The following is a 21585-nucleotide window of genomic DNA, read 5'->3' on the forward strand; positions in this document are numbered from 1 at the left end:
GTATAAAGAAAAAAGGCAAGATTCCTCACTCGGTATAAAGATAAAAGGTAAGAATCTTCACTGGGTATAAAGAAAAAAGGTAAGGATCCTCACTGGGTATAAAGATAAAAGGTAAGAATCCTCACTGGGTATAAAGAAAAAAGGTAAGGATCCTCACTCGGTATAAAGATAAAAGGTAAGGATCCTCACTGGGTATAAAGATAAAAGGTAACAATCCTCACTGGGTATAAAGAAAAAAGGTAGAAATCCTCACTGGGTATAAAGATACAAGGTAGGAATCCTCACTGGGTACAAAGATAAAAGGTAAGAATCCTCACTGGGTATAAAGAAAAAAGGTAAGGATCCTCACTGGGTATAAAGATAAAAGGTAAGAATCCTCACTGGGTATAAAGAAAAAAGGTAAGGATCCTCACTCGGTATAAAGATAGAAGGTAAGGCTCCTCACTGGGTGTAGAGATAAAAGGTAAGAATCATCATTGAGTACAGAGATAAAAGGTAAGAATCCTCACTCGGTATAAAGATAGAAGGTAAGGCTCCTCACTGGGTATAACGATAAAAGGTAAGGATCCTCACTGGGTGTGAAGATAAAAGGTAAGGATCCTCACTGGGTGTGAAGATAAAAGGTAAGAATCTTCACTGGGTATAAAGAATAAAGGTAAGGATCCTCACTGGGTGTGAAGATAAAAGGTAAGAATCTTCACTGGGTATAAAGAATAAAGGTAAGGATCCTCACTGGGTATAAAGATAAAAGGTAAGAATCCTCACTGGGTATAAAGAAAAAAGGTAGAAATCCTCACTGGGTATAAAGATACAAGGTAGGAATCCTCACTGGGTACAAAGATAAAAGGTAAGAATCCTCACTGGGTATAAAGATAAAAGGTAAGAATCCTCACTGGGTATAAAGATAAAAGGTAAGGATCCTCACTGGGTATAAAGATAAAAGGTAAGGATCCTCACTGGGTATAACGATAAAAGGTAAGAATCCTCACTGGGTATAAAGAAAAAAGGTAAGAATCCTCACTCGGTATAAAGATAGAAGGTAAGGCTCCTCACTGGGTGTAGAGATAAAAGGTAAGAATCCTCATTGAGTACAGAGATAAAAGGTAAGAATCCTCACTCGGTATAAAGATAGAAGGTAAGGCTCCTCACTGGGTATAACGATAAAAGGTAAGGATCCTCACTGGGTGTGAAGATAAAAGGTAAGGATCCTCACTGGGTGTGAAGATAAAAGGTAAGAATCTTCACTGGGTATAAAGAATAAAGGTAAGGATCCTCACTGGGTGTGAAGATAAAAGGTCAGAATCTTCACTGGGTATAAAGAATAAAGGTAAGGATCCTCACTGGGTATAAAGATAAAAGGTAAGAATCCTCACTGGGTATAAAGAAAAAAGGTAGAAATCCTCACTGGGTATAAAGATAAAAGGTAAGGATCCTCACTGGGTATAAAGATAAAAGGTAAGGATCCTCACTGGGTATAACGATAAAAGGTAAGGATCCTCACTGGGTGTGAAGATAAAAGGGAAGAATCCTCACTGGGTATAAAGATAAAAGTAAGGATCCTCACTGGGTATAAAGATAAAAGGTAAGAATCCTCACTGGGTATAAAGATAAAAGGTAAGAATCCTCACTGGGTATAAAGAAAAAAGGTAGAAATCCTCACTGGCTATAAAGATACAAGGTAGGAATCCTCACTGGGTGTAAAGATAAAAGGTAAGAATCCTCACTCGGTATAAAGATATAAGGTAAGAATCCTCACTCGGGATAAAGATATAAGGTAAGAATCCTGACTGGGTATAAAGAAAAAATGTAGAAATCCTCACTGGGTATAAAGAAAAAAGGCAAGAATCCTCACTCGGTATAAAGATAAAAGGTAAGAATCTTCACTGGGTATAAAGAAAAAAGGTAGGAATCTTGACTGGGTATAAAGAAAAAAGGCAAGAATCCTCACTCGGTATAAAGATAAAAGGTAAGAATCTTCACTGGGTATAAAGAAAAAAGGTAAGGATCCTCACTGGGTATAAAGAAAAAAGGTAGAAATCCTCACTGGGTATAAAGATACAAGGTAGGAATCCTCACTGGGTACAAAGATAAAAGGTAAGAATCCTCACTGGGTATAAAGAAAAAAGGTAAGGATCCTCACTGGGTATAAAGATAAAAGGGAAGAATCCTCACTGGGTATAAAGAAAAAAGGTAAGGATCCTCACTGGGTATAAAGATAAAAGGTAAGAATCCTCACTCGGTATGAAGATAAAAGGGAAGAATCCTCACTGGGTATCAAGAAAAAAGGTAGGAATCTTCACTGGGTATAAAGAAAAAAGGCAAGAATCCTCACTCGGTATAAAGATAAAAGGTAAGAATCTTCACTGGGTATAAAGAAAAAAGGTAAGGATCCTCACTGGGTATAAAGATAAAAGGTAAGAATCCTCACTCGGTATGAAGATAAAAGGGAAGAATCCTCACTGGGTATCAAGAAAAAGGTAGGAATCTTCACTGGGTATAGAGAAAAAGGCAAGAATCCTCACTCGGTATAAAGATCAAAGGTAAGAATCTTCACTGGGTATAAAGAAAAAAGGTAGGAATCTTCACTGGGTACAAAGAAAAAAGGTAAGAATCCTCACTGGGTACAAAGAAAAAGGTAAGAATCCTCACTCGGTATAAAGATAAAAGGTAAGAATCTTCACTGGGTATAAAGAAAAAAGGTAAGGATCCTCACTGGGTATAAAGATAAAAGGTAAGAATCCTCACTGGGTATAAAGAAAAAAGGTAGAAATCCTCACTGGGTATAAAGATACAAGGTAGGAATCCTCACTGGGTGTAAAGATAAAAGGTAAGAATCCTCACTCGGTATAAAGATATAAGGTAAGAATCCTCACTCGGGATAAAGATATAAGGTAAGAATCCTGACTGGGTATAAAGAAAAAATGTAGAAATCCTCACTGGGTATAAAGAAAAAAGGCAAGAATCCTCACTCGGTATGAAGATAAAAGGTAAGAATCTTCACTGGGTATAAAGAAAAAAGGTAGGAATATTCACTGGGTATAAAGAAAAAAGGCAAGAATCCTCACTCGGTATAAAGATAAAAGGTAAGAATCCTCACTCGGGATAAAGATATAAGGTAAGAATCCTGACTGGGTATAAAGAAAAAATGTAGAAATCCTCACTGGGTATAAAGAAAAAAAGCAAGAATCCTCACTCGGTATAAAGATAAAAGGTAAGAATCTTCACTGGGTATAAAGAAAAAAGGTAAGGATCCTCACTGGGTATAAAGATAAAAGGTAAGAATCCTCACTGGGTATAAAGAAAAAAGGTAAGGATCCTCACTCGGTATAAAGATAAAAAGTAAGGATCCTCACTGGGTATAAAGATAAAAGGTAACAATCCTCACTGGGTATAAAGAAAAAAGGTAGAAATCCTCACTGGGTATAAAGATACAAGGTAGGAATCCTCACTGGGTACAAAGATAAAAGGTAAGAATCCTCACTGGGTATAAAGAAAAAAGGTAAGGATCCTCACTGGGTATAAAGATAAAAGGTAAGAATCCTCACTGGGTATAAAGAAAAAAGGTAAGGATCCTCACTCGGTATAAAGATAGAAGGTAAGGCTCCTCACTGGGTGTAGAGATAAAAGGTAAGAATCCTCATTGAGTACAGAGATAAAAGGTAAGAATCCTCACTCGGTATAAAGATAGAAGGTAAGGCTCCTCACTGGGTATAACGATAAAAGGTAAGGATCCTCACTGGGTGTGAAGATAAAAGGTAAGGATCCTCACTGGGTGTGAAGATAAAAGGTAAGAATCTTCACTGGGTATAAAGAATAAAGGTAAGGATCCTCACTGGGTGTGAAGATAAAAGGTAAGAATCTTCACTGGGTATAAAGAATAAAGGTAAGGATCCTCACTGGGTATAAAGATAAAAGGTAAGAATCCTCACTGGGTATAAAGAAAAAAGGTAGAAATCCTCACTGGGTATAAAGATACAAGGTAGGAATCCTCACTGGGTACAAAGATAAAAGGTAAGAATCCTCACTGGGTATAAAGATAAAAGGTAAGGATCCTCACTGGGTATAAAGATAAAAGGTAAGGATCCTCACTGGGTATAACGATAAAAGGTAAGAATCCTCACTGGGTATAAAGAAAAAAGGTAAGAATCCTCACTCGGTATAAAGATAGAAGGTAAGGCTCCTCACTGGGTGTAGAGATAAAAGGTAAGAATCCTCATTGAGTACAGAGATAAAAGGTAAGAATCCTCACTCGGTATAAAGATAGAAGGTAAGGCTCCTCACTGGGTATAACGATAAAAGGTAAGGATCCTCACTGGGTGTGAAGATAAAAGGTCAGAATCTTCACTGGGTATAAAGAATAAAGGTAAGGATCCTCACTGGGTATAAAGAAAAAAGGTAGAAATCCTCACTGGGTATAAAGATAAAAGGTAAGGATCCTCACTGGGTATAAAGATAAAAGGTAAGGATCCTCACTGGGTATAACGATAAAACGTAAGGATCCTCACTGGGTGTGAAGATAAAAGGGAAGAATCCTCACTGGGTATAAAGATAAAAGTAAGGATCCTCACTGGGTATAAAGATAAAAGGTAAGAATCCTCACTGGGTATAAAGATAAAAGGTAAGGATCCTCACTGGGTATAACGATAAAAGGTAAGAATCATCACTGGGTATAAAGATAAAAGGTAAGGATCCTCACTGGGTATAAAGATAAAAGGAAAGAATCATCACTGGGTATAAAGATAAAAGGTAAGGATCCTCACTGGGTGTGAAGATAATAGGAAAGAATCATCACTGGGTATGAAGATAAAAGGTAAGAATCCTCACTTTGTGTAAGTGGAGAATTCATGTTACACTTTACTCCGTGCATTCTTGAGTAAAAGGAGATGCGAATGGTCTTTCCAAGTCTTGCTTTGCATTTCGGAGCATGATCTGTAATTCTGAGCATGAGCCGCCATCTTTGTCTGAATCTCGAAGTGCCCCTGCCCTCAGAGAGCAAGGCACATTAGATTGATCAAGACAGTGTAAATATTTGCCCAAGTACAACTAAATGGAAGGTTTTCAGAAGTGAAAACAAGCCGATCAATCTTTTCCGATCTTGAAATGTATAATTCAATTGAAATAAAGTAAAAGTTTTAAAAGCTGTTGTAAAAAAGAAAAAAAAAGTTTCTTCTGAAGTTTACGGCCGTTGATGTACCGTCTTTTACATCACCATATTTACCTCATCTATAAAAATAAATATCAGAGTGTGTCAGTGTGTCCTTCGGTCAGTCACTATCTCCTCCATAACTCCAAAACTATGAAACCTCGCAGCCTGAAACTTTGCATGCATACTAAAGGAACTCCAAGGAAGTGCAAGAGTGAGAATTGGGTGTTTGGGTTTATTCAAACACCTCTTTTGAAGACAATTTACAGTCTTATTTAATTATGTCCTTCATGAGGCGATCCTCAGCCACTTCACTCTCTGGGGTCTTCAGGCGCATCCTCAGTAACCTCGTTGGGGTCTTGATTTGCCATTTTGTTGGGACTGCTCAACAATGAATGCCTTGAGGTAGAACAGGCTGCAATGGTTTTTTGACGATAAATTGGTCCAAATGTTTTTTTTTCACTTTCCTCACTCATATTATCTAATACCTCATCTGCATGCAAACAAATCACTGTATACATCGCTTTTGTAAGTGCTATAGTTTTCAAAGTATGAGCATGGAGAGATTTCATGCATTATATGATGTGATGTTTCACAATCTGCTCTCAGAGAATTCAAGTGAATAATCCTCATGATAATTCGCGGACCAGTGTTTGTGTGTGTGTGGGTTTGTATGTTTGTTTGTTGTGCTACTCCTACAGTTCTGGGCCAATTCTGTCCATCCTTGCTACATAGGATCAGCATGGCCCCAATTTTCGTGTATTGGGGTGTTTTATCTTTGCTGGTGGTTTTGGGGAGGGGGGGGTGGAGAATGCAAATTCTACGTAAATGTGTATCGTGCAGCACCACTCCAGGTGAGAGAGGGTATTACAAGTCTCCACCCTTTACAGGACAGTATTCCTGTCCCCACGTTTTCCAGCGCAGTGAGGTTATTTGAATTCTGCAGTGAGAGGTATTTTGAAATACTCGTTTGAATAAGGATAATAACCGAACCCTCCCTGGCGGCTCCTTCTGGGAGCGGGTGCTTCTCCTTTGTGTCAAGAAGAATCAAAGGCCCCAACACAGAGCTCTGGGGAACACCTGCATTAATATTATGAGCTGCAGAAGATTGATCTTCATTCTACACAAACATTTGGCAATCTGTGAGAAAGTCTGAGATTATTGCAAGTCAAGTGCCCAGAGATACCATCTGACTTCAGCTTGTGAATGAGAACCTCATGCCGAACTTTATCAAAAGCCTTTGAGATATCAATGGCTACAAGTCTGGCCTAACCACGCCAGTCGAGGGCCTTGTTCAGGTGTTCAGCTTTTCAGTTATGAGGGGAAGAACATGAGGTGAGGTCAGGTATGGGAGCATGCGACAGAGCAGCACGTCGCTGCGTCCACTTTGGCTGGTACTACAGGGCCTCCGTCTGGCCATCCCCCAGGCAGATGCCTGGCCCATCCCCATCTCCTTGAGATGCCGATCAACCCACTGCAACCACGAGGCACGTGGTCAGCCCATTGGCCTCCTCCACTCATGAGGCTCCCTCACTGAGAGAATCTGGTGAGCAGGATCAGCGTCAGGAAAACGAGCCACAAGTCCATACAGCAGCAGCTGACGCTCACGGACTATGCAGGTAACAAATATCGTTTGAGTCTCTTTCAGCAACTGCTCGTTGGACACAAAGACCAGCGATAGCCAAGGATTCTCCGAAGAGACCTGGTAACAAAGTAATTAACTCTTCATCTCAGATCCTTGGTCAGAGTCCAAGTCTCACATCCATAGAGCAAGACTGGAAACATCAAGGACCTGAAGACTCAGACTTTCGTCCTCCTGCACAGGTCCCGGCAGTGCCACACCCCATTATCCAGGGAATCCATGACTCCCCAGGCCTGACCCAGACGTCTATTGACTTCTGACTCACAGCCAGCAGAGACATGAATATCACTGCCAAGGAAAGTGAATCTCTCCACGACCTCAACATCCTCACCACAAACAGGCACAGACAGGACAGCAGCATCCAAGATGTCATTGAAAGCCTGGATCTTCGTTTTGAAACAGGAAGCCTGTAATCCCAGCGGCTCCGACTCCTCATTCAGCACCTCGAGGGCCCCCAAAAGGATATCTAAAGTCTCCGCAAAGATGACCGCATCATCTGCGAAATCAAGGTCAGAGATCTTGACATTCCCAAACGATGCACCGCAGCTTGATCTCTCCGACATCCTCCCAAGAATCCAGTCCATACAAGTGCTGAAAACTGTGGGGGCAAGTACACACCCCTGAAGAACTCCAGTAACAACTGGAAATAAGTCAGAAATGGTACCACCACATCTCACAGCACTCTCAGTACCAGAGTAGATTTCAGACATCAGATCGATCAGTTTTGGTGGCACTCCACGAAGACCAAGAATCCTCCAGAGGGCATCCCAATTCACTGAATTGAACACTTTACAGAGATCAACATAGGCTGCAAGCAGCCCCTGCCGAAACTCTCGTCTGCGTTCGGTGAGGACACGAAGAGCAAGGATACGGTCAATCGTTGACCTCCTTGGTACAAAGCCTGACTGCTCTGGATGCTGGTGCTCAAACAGATGGTGGCGAACCCTATCAAGAATTATCCAAGCAAAGACCTTGCCGGCACTGAGAGCAGCTTCACCCATCGGTAGTTGTTGCAGTCTTGGCGATCACCCTTTCCTTTCCAGAGAGGGACAACAAGGCCCCTCTTCCAATCAGTTGGGATGATGCCTGTGTTCCAGGCAGAGCACAAAACTGAATGCATCGACACGAGTGCAGCATTTCCACCAGCCTTGAGAAGTTCAGCATGGATGCCACAGATCTCTGGAGCTTGACCCCATTTCAACCGGTTCACCGCAGCCGGTGTTTCCACAAACGAAGGTGGAACACAGTTGATTGGAGGGTCAGCAACAGGGATTGTAACACCCCTGACGTCCAACTCGACAGCTGGTAGATCATTCTGGTACAACCGCTCAAAGTAATCGGCCCAGCGCGCCTTCACTTCGCACTCCTCTGTCAAGAGCCCACCACCATCTGCTCTAACTGCAGTAAACCGAGGGACGGGCTTGGACGAACGCAATGCAAGAATTCCCCTGGAATCAGGATGAGAAACACTTGACCACTGGTGATGCTCTGCCCCCTCACAGATTCCTCGCACAGAGGCTCCTTGTCCACCTTTAGCACACGTACAGTTTTACACCGAAGCTCAGCTCTGCCATTCAGCCTGGCCCTGCGACTCTGGTCAATGGTATCCAGTTTCCCTTGAGAGACAAAATTCTTCTTCACACAATGGTAAGTTTCAAGACATCCACCGGCAACATCAAGGACAGTGGTCATGAATGCACTTCACAGCTCTTCAGGATCCCCGAAAACACCCAGACCCCCCAAATCTCCACTCAGTCTGTTCGCAAACTCCTCAGCTACCCTCTCATCACTGAGCTTGCCAATATCCAGCCTCGGCTGGGAAGGTACCATTCTCCTGGATTTAAGGTGCAACTTAAGAGTTACCACAAGTCAGTGGTCAGTATTGAGGAACTGAGCATCTGGTAGACCCTGCAGTTCTGGATCATCCTCCAGTGACCATCAACGAGCACATGGTCAATCTCCTTTGCCACACTGCCAGCATTGGAATACCAAGTCCAGCGATGAGCTTGTTGTCGCTGAAACCATGAACCGGCCAAACTAAGTCCATGACTTCTTGCAAAGTCAAGGAACTTAGTGCTATTCAGGTTCACAGTTCCAGACCCATGGGGACCAACACACGCCTCATAACCATCCCTATCAGTTCCAGTCGATGCATTGAAATCCCCCAATACTAGAAGTGTATCTCGCTTGGGGCACTGAACAACCACAGACTCGAGTGTGGCATAGAATGCGTCCTTCACAGTGAGATCACTCGCCTCAGTCGGAGCATATACAGAGACCAGGGAAATGACACCCAAGGAGTGATGAATCCTTAGTCTCATACGCTCATTGACCGGTGTTACCTCAATTATCATGGGAGACAGCTTATTGGTCACAGCTACAGCAACTCCTTGGGTATGGTAACCATCAGAGCAATCAGACCAATAGTAGGTGTAGCCACCTGCCATGATCTCGCCGCAATCCGGTCTCCGAACCTCAGAGAGTGCTGCAATACCGATATCTAAACGCTTGAGCTCAGATGATAACAGAGACGGGTGATCATCCTCTCTTTGGGATCGGGCATTCCAGGAACCCACCCAAAGGGAATTCCTCAGGTTAACTCATGGAGATCGCCGTCTGGTGCACGACACCTCGGCACCACCCCGACACACTCTCCTGCAATCTGATCCGGGAATGTTACCCGTGGTTTTAGTACTGTCATCAAAAATTGGGGGTCCCGATGGCTTTGCCCCAATCACGTCATCCGTTGATGTCCTCCGCCTCCCCTGCAAAGGAAAGCTGCATTGGAGGTCCTCCCACAGAGTGGTTTTTCAGATTTTTTTATGCTTCTCGAATGTTTTGCGGAATGCAGTTTCTCGAATGTTATGGTGACTTGAGTGCAAATCCTGCCACCAACCTCCTAATAAGAAGTAACCCATCTGCAGGAGGACGTCCGCAGACACAGTTCGGCATGATATCCGGATGGCCGTTGGCTCACAAGGAGCTCCTCCACCCTTGACAGGTTTTATTTTTCGTCCTGCTGGGTGTCCATATCCAAACACCCTCCTCACCAGGAAACCTGGTGGGGGAGACGGTTTATTAGCTTACAACCCGACCATGGAACAGGTTAGTACAGGTTTACGTGATACCTATAGCAAGTCACAGATTTGATCAGGCCTGACCTGACTGAGTCACATGGGAGCTGAGTAAACAAAAGCCAGGGCCGCTGGTGCTCTGTTTTAGCCCAACATGACTGCAGACTTTGAACAGACAGTGGTCAACTGGTGGTTGATTACTGGAGCAAGTATCCGGAGGTCGTGGAGATCAAGGACAAAATTGCCACCATGATCCTCACGAAGATGAAGGAAGTCTTTGAACGTCATGGCATTCCAGAAGAGCTCATGAGTGACAATATGCCGTTTGACAGGCAAGAGTTCAGGCGGTTCACGCGAAACTGGGGAGTCAAACAGTCAACATCCAATCCTGGATTTTCCCAGTCCAATGGCCAAAGTGAACGTTTTATCCAAACCATGAAGAAGATGATGAAGAAAGCTGATGGCATTTATCTGGCACTTCCGGAGTACCGAAACACCCCTGTCACAGGTACATCATTCTCGCCGGCACAGCTCTTAATGAGTAGGACTCTGAGATCCAAGAAACCAGTCACCAAGCAGCTGCTCAAACCACTAATAGTCAATCCCAGAGCACAGTTGATGCAACAGAAGCTGAAACAGAGAGTCTATCATGACAGATCGGCAAGATCGCTGGGTAACCTGCAGCCGGGTGACACTGTTTGCATCAGGAGGAAGAACACCTGGCAGCTAGCCATCATTACCAAAGTGGATTCGCACCCCAGATCATACGGGGTTGACAACGGCATCAGGAGTGGATTATGCAGGAACAGACGTCACCTGTTGAGAACGAATGAGCCACCACTAGTTCTCACGACCCCTGAAGATGACGTCATGAACCCTCGTGAGCAAGAACCTGCTGCGCCGAGCAATAGGAGCAATACCACTCATGAAGACATGAACAGCGGAGCGGGTATGCCACAACCAGCTACACCTGTGAGAGAACATGACAAACCCGACTGCACGCACACTATAACACACATGCATCCAACCATGCAGCATATGAGACAAGGACGTGAGATTGTTAAGCCTCAGAAATACAAAGAATTTGTTTGTTAAATCCATAAACTTCTTGTGAACTGGTGTTGATGACCATTGCAGACTTGTACTGATACACCTGATATATGAAATTGGTTAAACTTTTACTCAAACTTGGTTTCTGGTGGCACTGCAAGCCAATAAGTAGTTTAACATGTTGCTAAAGCTTTGTGGACGCTGATTTTTCAGTTGACAATACTTTGACAATGTATGGTATTACTCTTTATTAAGAAGGGAGGTGTAACAGAATGCATATAGTGTTCCTTATGTGGGTCAATAAATGAAGCGTCACTTCCACTTGAACCAGACGTGTGCATGGTCGATGCTGTTACAATGAAGTCCTTGTCTGCATACTTGTTGAAAGTCTTTGCCGACACTGGCTTCAGTAACTGGACTATGTCCGCTCCGTCTAGTATTACTGCAGTCACCAAAGTGGTTTCTGAATTTGTGTTCGTGCTATCCTCCAGGCAAAACAAGATGTCACGTTTGCTACAAAGATGTGGCTTTCCAGCAGTGGAGAGTGATGGAGGCCATGCTTGGTTTTCGTGCCAGAAGAAATCGTGTAAATTACCATCACGTGTCTGGCATCCCATACACAGTCTTAAAAAAGAGCTGCACATCGCTCTTAATGGAGATCAGCTTTTGTTTACTCTTATCATCGGTTTTGGTTGAGGGGGATTCAAAAAAGGAGGACTTGTTTCCAGCAATGGCTTCATGAATAGAAACTGTTCTCTCCTTGAGGCGTTCTTTGGTGAAGGTATCAAATTGCTCCTTTCCTGTAATATGTGTATTTTGCACGGTTATTACCACATAAGGGTCAGTAATCTACTTTGTATCAAGAACAATCATTTCATTACTTTCGTCACTAAATGGATTGCAAAGTTCTTCCTTCACATCTACGAGTCCATTGATATCCTTCAAATACCCCGTTTGGATGATAGTTGTCTGATCATGATGCTGAGTGTCCATGTCCCTATATGAGGAGGGATATCTATAAGATTCTGGTGGTTGGAGAGTGGAGAGAGTTGGTTGAGGACAAAGGGAGGTGGAGGAGTATCGTGGTCAATGCAGGGCAGAAGCTTGGTGCCATCAGACCTCACCCCTTATAAAAGGGAAGAGAAGGAGGAGAACTCAAGTTCCAATAGTACATGATGAACTGACATACTGTACTCACGTTCCAATGTGACGAAATTCATAGACATACTCATGTACCATTATTTCCATGTACCATTATCATCACTATTGTGATGGTTGTGAGCTCCCGGGAAGGACAAAGCACCAACACATAAGATTAAGCTAGTTATATACTTTAGCATTCTGTTTAGCACTTATGAATGCATCGTTTTTATGTGGATAGATAGACATTATGAAAGTGAGTTAGCATAAGTTTGATTGACGGTGTTTGTGTTTGATTGTTTACAGATGGTGTTTGTCTCCGGAAGTGTCTGAGCAGTCTTTATCTCTGGGTGGTGTTTGTCTCTGGATGTGTCAGGGCAGTGTTTATCTCTGGGTGGTGTTTGTCTGTCTCCGGAGGTGTCGCTGCACAGGGTCAGTTTAAAATGATGATATTTACTATTAATCATGCGTGGGAGGAGGTGGGATTTGTTAAGGTTATTAGTGTCATGACAAATACATGTCTTTTTGGTTGGTTACAGGGCTATAAGATAAATGATACTACATTTTTGCATCTATTGGTGAAAGGAGAAGCGTCCGTTCATGAGTGTGTATGTGTGTTATAAGCACAGTCGCTGCTTGCTCATTGTATTGACAGGAAATAATATGAATCCGACTCCTCTCATCCATGGATATTTCTCCTATATCCTATGTATTTTCGTGAGCCAGATGTACATTCAGGAACAGAACAATTATAGTTCGCCATTTGAAATTGTCACTTTATCATCAAAATGCTGAAAAACATATGTTGGCAAGACTATCTGAATTACAAATCTCACGCTCGCAATGGCAGGTTCGAAGTTCTCTGGAGTCAAACCAAATCGGTGGAAACACGTACATTGTGCATGCGCAAAAGGCCTCATTTAGCCTTCATACATCATTTCAAAAGTATCATATTGAGAGATTGGGCCAAAAACGAAATACACTCCAGCATGATATTTCGAAAAGTTGTAGATGGATTATGACAGAACTTGTTGGATAATTTGGTATGTGACAAGAACAAACCGATTCAATTATGGTTCAGGTCCGGATCCAGATGCGGCCTATGAGGAGAAACAAAATGTAAACTGTTTAGCCTGGCAGAGGTGTGCGCCCATCCGAGTGCCGGTCCAGTTTTACATTTTCACCTCCGCCACCAAAGGTGAAGGAGGTTATGTTTTCACCCTTCCTGTCTGTTTGTTTGTTTGTCTGTTTGTTTGTGTGCAGGATCTCTCAAAAAGTTGTGGACGGATCTGGATGAAATTTTGTGGGCAGGTTCAGTGTGTGACAAGGACGAACTGATTAGATTTTAGTGAAGATGTGGATACGGATCTGACTACTAGAATTATTAAAGTGATTCTTCGCCATTGAGAGAGAGACAGGGCACAACAATGATATATAGCATGATATTCCAAAAATGTATTGGGGCCGAAATGTTCTCATGGATCAGGAATTACGTGGCATAGGTAAGCGCTCTACCGAGTGTCCTAGTTATTTTAGTATGACTTGATAGGGTTGGAATCGAATTTATGACCGCAGTGCCTCAGAACTTCTTGCAAGATCTTAAATAATGAGGATGAAAGGTAGAAGTAGCAACAGAAGTATGAAATGCTCGTTTCAATTACATTATGAGTTTTCATAACAGGGTATGCCTCTGAACATTTCATTGGTTGTAGTATCCTTTTGAATCCGACTACGGTGGCCATTTTGGCAAACATAACAAAGCACCTCTCTATAAATTGCTTTCTTCATTTGTTCGGCGGCGGGCGAGCGGCTTGCAAAGCAGTTGATATTGAACTACTGGCATGGAAAGCAAAAGAAATCAGCTTACAAATGGAACACATCCCAGGGTTAGAATCTCTCACCTCAAAACCTTAAAATGGAAACTATAGCCATCATACTGCAAAGTCTGGTGACATGTGAAACTGATGAGAATGTGGTCTGTGAGGAGACCCAAATATCACAGAGATGCATCATCACACATCATGGAAATAAAAATAAAATGAGTAAATATTGGTTCTCATATGACCCATTCCATGATTATAATGTTGTACTTACTGTTAAGTGTGAACTTTGAACTGTACTGGGACCCAATGGTGTTTGTGGCTTTGCAGGAATAATCTCCAGCATCGTCCCACTGCAAGGGATTCAATTCATGAGAACAAGCATTGTTCTCTTTCGGACAATCCCAGGAACTCATCAATTTCTCGTCCTTGTACCACGAGATTGTGGAGGGGGGATTGCTCTTTGTTTCACACAATATAGTGAATGATTGTCTGAGTGTGAAAGAGCCCTTTGTTTTCACCTTCATATTCTGAGGTTTATCTGCAAAGATAAAAAGGTAAGAATCTTCACTTGGTATAAAGATAGAAGGTAACAATCCTCACTGGGTATAAAGATAAAAGGTAACAATACTCACTGGGTATAAATATAAAAGGTAACAATCCTCACTGGCTATAAAGATAAAAGGTAACAATACTCACTGGGTATGAAGATAAAAGGAAAGAATTATCACCGGGTAAAATGATAAAAGGTAACAATCCTCACTGGGTATAAAGATAAAAGGTAACAATCCTCACTGGGTATGAAGATAAAAGGTAACAATCCTCACTGGGTCTAAAAATAAAAGGTAACAATCCTCACTGGGTATAAATATAAAAGATAACAATCCTCACTGGGTATAAAGATAAAAGGTAACAATCCTCACTGGGTATAAAGATAGAAGGTAAGAATCCTCACTTGGTATAAAGATAAAAGGTAACAATCCTCACTGGGTATAAATATAAAAGGTAACAATCCTCACTGGGTATGAAGATAAAAGGAAAGAATTATCACCGGGTAAAATGATAAAAAGTAAGAATCCTCATCGGGTATAATGATAAAAGGTAACAATCCTCACTGGGTATAAAATTAAAAGGTAACAATCCTCAATTGGTATAAAGATAAAAGGTAGCAATCCTCACTGGGTATGAAGATAAAAGGTAACAATCCTCACTGGGTATAAAGATAAAAGGTAACAATCCTCACTGGGTATGAAGATAAAAGGTAACAATCCTCACTGGGTATAAAAATAAAAGGTAACAATCCTCACTGGGAATAAAGATAGAAGGAAAGAATCCTCACTGGGTATAAAGATAAAAGGTAACAATACTCACTGGGTATAAAGATAAAAGGTAACAATCCTCACTGGGTATAAAAATAAAAGGTAACAATCCTCACTGGGTATAATGATAAAAGGTAACGATCCTCACTGGGTATAATGATAAAAGGTAACAATCCTCACTGGGTATAATGATAAAAAGTAAGAATCCTCATCGGGTATAATGATAAAAGGTAACAATCCTCACTGGGTATAAAAATAAAAGGTAACAATCTTCACTGTGTATAAAGATAAAAGGTAACAATCCTCACTGGGTATAAAGATAAAAGGTAACAATCCTCACTTGGTATAAAGATAGAAGGTAAGAATCCCCACCAGGTATAAATATAAAAGTTAACAATCCTCACTGAGTGTAAAGATAAAAGGTAAGAATCCCCACCAGGTATAAAGATAAAAGGTAAGAATCCTCACTCTTTACCTTTTTGCGAATATTCAGTCAGAACCTTGTTTACCTGTATTGCATTTTCACCTCAGCAAGTTCGTCCTGTGACATAGCTCATTATTTCAGAAGAACGAGAAGGGTTACCTGGCAAAAAATTAACTTTCACCTTTTAAAATCTCGCAAATAAATTATTGAAATATCATCTGCTCTTTCATATCCTTTTCTCATCTGTGTTTAACTTACTTTCAAATAATTCTGTTGCATCATAATATAATGGGCATAAGCCTGGAACTTCTAACACACTTTTCTCTGAACATATTCTGTTCATACTTCCGAAATCTTCACATTATGTGTTCCATGTATGTACACAGGGGATGGAGAAATAATAAAAATCGAATTTTGATAGATTTTCAATGAGGGAATCGATGACGTCACAATCAGCAGCATTCGGCAGCAAACCGACGGCCGGGTCCTCGACGACGTGCTTCAGTTAACTAAGTCCATGAGTTCAGGACGTTTGTTCAACTCAGCATTTATGACTTTTATCCTGCCTGCTTTTATCAAAACAAAAGCTCTTCCTCCTTCATCTTCTTCAGTTATAATAAAAGTGACTTATTCAATCCTCTTTCTCATGTTGATTGGATTCAGAAAACGCTTCCTATATTCAATACGATTTTTCCCCCAACATTTCAATTTTATTCATATTACAGGAATATATCACCCTATCAAACAGTGTTTCTGATTATACACCGCCTTTTGCTGCACTTAACCCTTTGGTTCAGTCATATAAAAATCCTCCACCGATACAGCCCTGGGGGCCTGGGAGGCCCAACATATGGAAAAGTAAAAACTTGTTTCATTTTTTTGCCTTTTTTGCAATTTTTTTCTTTGTCGTTTTCCTTTATCATTTATAAATATAACCACACGTTCTCTTTTTTAAATGCTTGTCTTATTTCAGGTGAATAATATATTAATCACAGGTGAGAGGTGAGAGAAATGGAGGAGGGATGAGTACAAGTTTTGATTATTTATTAAATTTATATTATTTTAATTTCCAGGAGAACATCTTTCACCTCCTAGAATATGATTTAGAATGACCATGATCAAGGCTTTCGAACTCCCACCTGTTCATCCATCTTTCTCGCTGAGACAACACCAGGACACCAATTGTTATGTGTGGACATCAAGACAGAATGTACATCATAGAAAAACTACACTCTGCTTGGGACAGAGACTCGTGATGTCAAGGTCTTGGCTCTTGTGAATCTTCTCCCTCCCACGAACATTACATGTTTAAATAATACATTTTATGATAAACGAGGAATGACCTTCGTGATTGTAAAGTAGATTAAAGTTAATACTGGAAAACCATGATTATAACTTATCTTTAATCCTATTAAGGCATTATAACAGGATGTCATGTTGATGTTACAGAACAAAATACAATGATTATAACGAGCTGTTACATTCATGTTGTACATAATAAAACCATTGTATTCATGTTATTTTCTTATTATGTGTATTAAACCATTATAATACTCCACTGTTACATTATTGTTGTTGTCAGTAATCTGATGAAAAGACATAAGATTCTGTAACATTCCTATTGCATTTGATAATAAATATGACAGGCTGGAGAAACCCGTAGATCAGATTCAAACGTGTATGGAAAGGAATGGTAGGCCCCCTTGTGTGTTTGTGTTCTGGTTGACACTGCCATGTCATGTACATATTTTAATTAATGGGTACACGTGGATGATTGTAATGGAGTAGCTTTGCTGGAGCTCACAAAGTCCCACAAATCCAAAATTCCATCCCACCACCCAGTTATATAACAAACACCCACTCCCAAAACCCAATGGAGTGAACCACACCAACATATGGCCAGTTCTTGCTCTGGTGGTTGGGGCTGCAGGTTGTGGGGTGTGGCCATTCAACATCTACCCACTGAGGAATACAATTCTCAACCTGGAAAGAGCAGTCAGTGTAAGGAGAGACATTGAGTTTGAAAGAGGAGTGTGTGAAGCACTCATGGTTCCAATCATGAGACACACCAAGACCGAAAGGAGATGAGTTGAGCCTGAAAGGTGTTTGTGGATCACAGCAGGGATAGACTGCAGTAAGGACCACTGTCCTACAGATCTTAAAGTGATCTGTAAACATGTGGGGGTACCAACATCGACATATCTTGGTGCCCAGGGTCATTGGCCATCATTGAATGTACGCTGGGGGTCCACTCACCAATCCAGTGATTCACTTCCCTTTGTCTCTCATCCCACCATTCTACTTTATTATTTTACAGTCCCACAATCCCTGAACAAATCCCTCCACTTTCACAGTTCCATGGTCATGGTGGAGAGTTTGTGATTGAGAGTGTGTTCTTTATGTGGTCTGGTCTTGAGAGTCTGTGGGATCTCCTCGTAAATTATAAATGAGTCACATGACTTGTATAAACTGTAGTTAATATTATTACTATCATGATGACAGAGAGGGGGCAGTATCGAAGGGGTGGAAAGGATTTTTCAAAGAGCTGTTGAACGAGGAAGGAAGCAACGACGAGCTGGAGCTTCCGTGTTATGTAGAGGGGAAAGTGGAGTTTGTGGAGATCACAGAGGAGGAAGTGTAGATGGCAATGAAGAGGATGAAGAAGTGAAGAGCGCCAGGCACTGATGATGTGTGCACAGAAAAGATAATCACAGCGGGAGAAGTTAGAGTCAGTTTGAACGAGGAGGCTGTTGAACATATGTGTGAGAGAGGGTTCAGTTCCGGAGGAATGGAAGACAGGGTTAATTGTGCTGATATGGAAGGGGAAAGGACATGTTCAAGATCTGAGGAAGTACAGGGGCATTACGCTCCTTAGTCACATCATGAAAGTGCTGGAGAGGATTCTGGGTGGGAAGATAAGGAAGAGTGTGGAGATGGACATCAGAGAGCAGCAAGGATTTATAAAGGGTAAGGGTATGATGGATGGGATGTTCACACTAAGACAGCTGGAGCAAAGAGGGTGGAGGTGCAAAATTAGATTGCATTGGGATTTGTGGATCTGGAGAAGGCCTACGACACTGTCCTGAGAGAGATGGTGATGGCAACACTGAGATGGATGGGAGTGCCGGAAGCAGAAGTCACGTTGGTTGAAGAGATGTGCAAGGGAACAAAGTAAAGAGCTTTGGTTGGTCATGGGATGTCCAAGGAGTTCTGCATGAACAGAGGCTTGAGGCAGGGAAGTCGACTGAGCCTATTCATGTTTGTCATGGTGATGGAGCTTGTAAGCAGGAAGAGAACTTGGTGGGTAGTTTGGAGAGGATGCTGCATCCAGACAATCTGGCTGTGGTGGTAGAGAGTGGGTGGTAGATGCAGGAAGCACTGGGGGAGTGGAAGGAGGCATTTGAGAAACATGGGTGAAAATGACTATGGAGAATACTGAGATGATGTGGGTTGCAAAGCAGAGAAAACAAATGAATTCCAGGTTAGAGGAGAAGGAGATTAGACAGGGAAATGAGTTTGAATATCTGGGAAGAACAGTGACCAGGGATGGTAAGTCCGAGGCAGAGGTGCGGAGGTGGATTCAGATGGGTGTGAATGCATGGAGGAGGGTGGAGAGAGTAATGACAGACAGAAGAATATTGAAATTGAAAGGGAATGTATCGTGTGTGGTGCCGGCCTACTTTTACAGTTTTGGAACGGTGGAACTGACAGAGATACAACAAGAAGAGCACTCAGTCGGCGCATACCTCTGCCACATAATGCCTGATCCACAAGAACATATCGGGCACAATACATTTTTGAAAAATCGTGCTTCATATCATTTTTGGCCTGAGCTCTCAACGGTGAAGAATCACTTTACAAATTAAATAATTCTCTTGTCCAGATCCGGATTCGGATCTTCACCAAAACCGAAACAAATCGTCCGTGCCACACACCGAACCTGTCCATTCAGTTTCATCCGAATCCGTCCAAAGCTTTTTGAGAGATCCTGCTATATATATATAGTTTTTGGCCCGATCTCTCAATGATGAAGAATCATTTAAAAATTTCAGTAGCTGGATCCGGATTGTCACCAAAATCTAATTACTTCGGATGTATCACACAATGAACCTGTCCACAAAATTTAATCCGGATCCATCAACAACTTTTTGAGATATCCTGCACACAAATACACAAACAAACTGTGGTGAATTAACGTGAATTGAGGGACATGACGCGGGATCACATGTTGTGCGTCTCGCGTATAAGGGGAGGTCTCTGCGGCACGAGTGATTGTCCCTGGGGCATTGCTATTGACATCGGCTGTCCACTTGATGCTCGTTAACTGAAGGTGCTCATTGACTGGTGAGAATGGAGATTATATCGAACTCCGTGCTTACGCGGATTGTCTGCAATGGTTAACTGCACATGTATACGTTACTGCTTATGTACTCCTAGCTGAACCTGTATTCCCCGGTGTGCCCACAGAAGCGGCTCTAATCAAATGGAATAAAGCCTAAACTCTGAAGGTTCATCTCTCGCTCTCATTTCAATTTATTCCATTTAATTTTCTCGGCTCTCTCAACCAAAGATGGACAAGATCTACAAACCAGAGAGGTTCGACGCAGACCCGAACGCGACTGACGCAGAAATGAAATGGTCACATTGGTTCTGTTCCTTCTCACACTATCTGACCATCATCGCGGAGGGAGCTGACAAATTTGCCGCTCTCGTGAATCATGTCTCGCCCGGCGTGTACAGGCTCTTCTCGGGGTGCGACACTTACGAAGCAGCGATCGACGTGCTGCAGGCGCTCTACGTGAAGCCCAAGAACGAGGTATACATACGACATCTTCTCAACACACGCAAGCAAGCAGCCGGGGAGACAATCGATCAGTTCCTGCAAGCTCTGAATCAGCTGGGAAAAGACGGCAGCTTCCGGGCGGTAAGCGCCGAGGAACACCGAAAGGAAGCGACCCGGGAGGCATTTATCCAAGGACTCAGATCAGCCCACATACGGCAACGCTTACTAGAGAAAGCGCAACCCACTCTTGACAAGGTAGTCGATCAGGCTCGAGCGATTGATACGGCTCAGCAGCAATCCGAGTCATTTGGGACACCGATGCTGCTCATGAACGCTGCTACGATGGGAACCCAAGGAACCCCACTGGCACAGACACAGCCAGACATAGGGGATGGAGAAACACCCGAGGAGCCGGATACCCAGACCTCGTCAAACTCCTCAGCAACTGCTCCGGTTGGTAAATGCTTCTTTTGTGGGTACAAAAGGCATCCTCGTCAAAAATGTCCCGCCAGAGATGCCACATGCATGAATTGCGACAAGAAAGGGCATTATGCCAGGGTATGTAAATCTACTCTAAGGAGAAATAAACCCACTTCTGCGGCTCTCTACTCGCAAAATAAATTGACTGCAGCCTCCCCGGGAATCTATCCAAGGCTATCATCAACGTACGAATTAACGGGCATATGGCTGAGGCACTGATTGATACCGGTAGCTCTGAAAGTTTCGTCAACAGCTCGCTAGTGAAGGGCAGGAAATGGGTAATCCACCCGACTGACAATACGGTATGCATGGCCGCCACCTCACTACAATCCCGCGTACGAGGGTACTGCAATGTTGAATTGGACGTAAAAGGGTACACGCATCGGGATGTAAAGGTGCTGGTGCTTCGTGATTTGTGCGCAGACGTAATTCTGGGTCATAATGTCCTCAAGCAGCACACGAGCGTCGAAATACCCTTTGGAGGAAGCAAGCCTCGTCTAATTTTAAATGCGTTGACCACCGCGGAGGTGACGTCCCCCCAGCTGTTCGCTAACTTGTCGCCGGTCTGCAAACCGATAGCGATCAAATCACGGCGATATACCACTGCTGACATGAATTTCATCACTTCGGAAACCAAGCGATTACTGGAGGAGGGAATTATAGAACCGAGCGATTCGCCATGGCGCGCACAGGTGTTAGTAACCAGCAGT

The 21585-nt window shown here is 42.6% G+C and overlaps 1 protein-coding gene and 1 long non-coding RNA gene across 2 annotated transcripts in view; one reads left to right on the top strand and one right to left on the bottom strand.

Annotated features, from left to right (window-relative positions):
* Positions 1-14422, bottom strand: part of LOC147007723 (uncharacterized) — a 62696-nt gene extending 48274 nt beyond the window's left edge. The window contains exon 1 of the mRNA XM_085866530.1: positions 14144-14422. Within this exon, the coding sequence (XP_085722656.1) occupies positions 14144-14396 (253 nt within the window). The 5' untranslated portion in view covers positions 14397-14422. The remainder of the gene's footprint in view (positions 1-14143) is intronic.
* Positions 14423-19800: 5378 nt separating this feature from the next.
* LOC147007724 (uncharacterized) lies at positions 19801-20119 on the top strand. The gene is made up of 2 exons (XR_015053958.1): positions 19801-19956; positions 20080-20119. It is a non-coding gene; the product is annotated as an uncharacterized LOC147007724 (long non-coding RNA).
* The last annotated feature ends 1466 nt before the right edge of the window (positions 20120-21585 follow it).

This window comes from Eptatretus burgeri, unplaced genomic scaffold (assembly GCF_056783735.1).
Source record: "Eptatretus burgeri isolate ZD-2024b unplaced genomic scaffold, Ebu_testis_v1 Ebu_testis_scaffold_37, whole genome shotgun sequence".
NCBI lineage: Eukaryota > Metazoa > Chordata > Myxini > Myxiniformes > Myxinidae > Eptatretus > Eptatretus burgeri.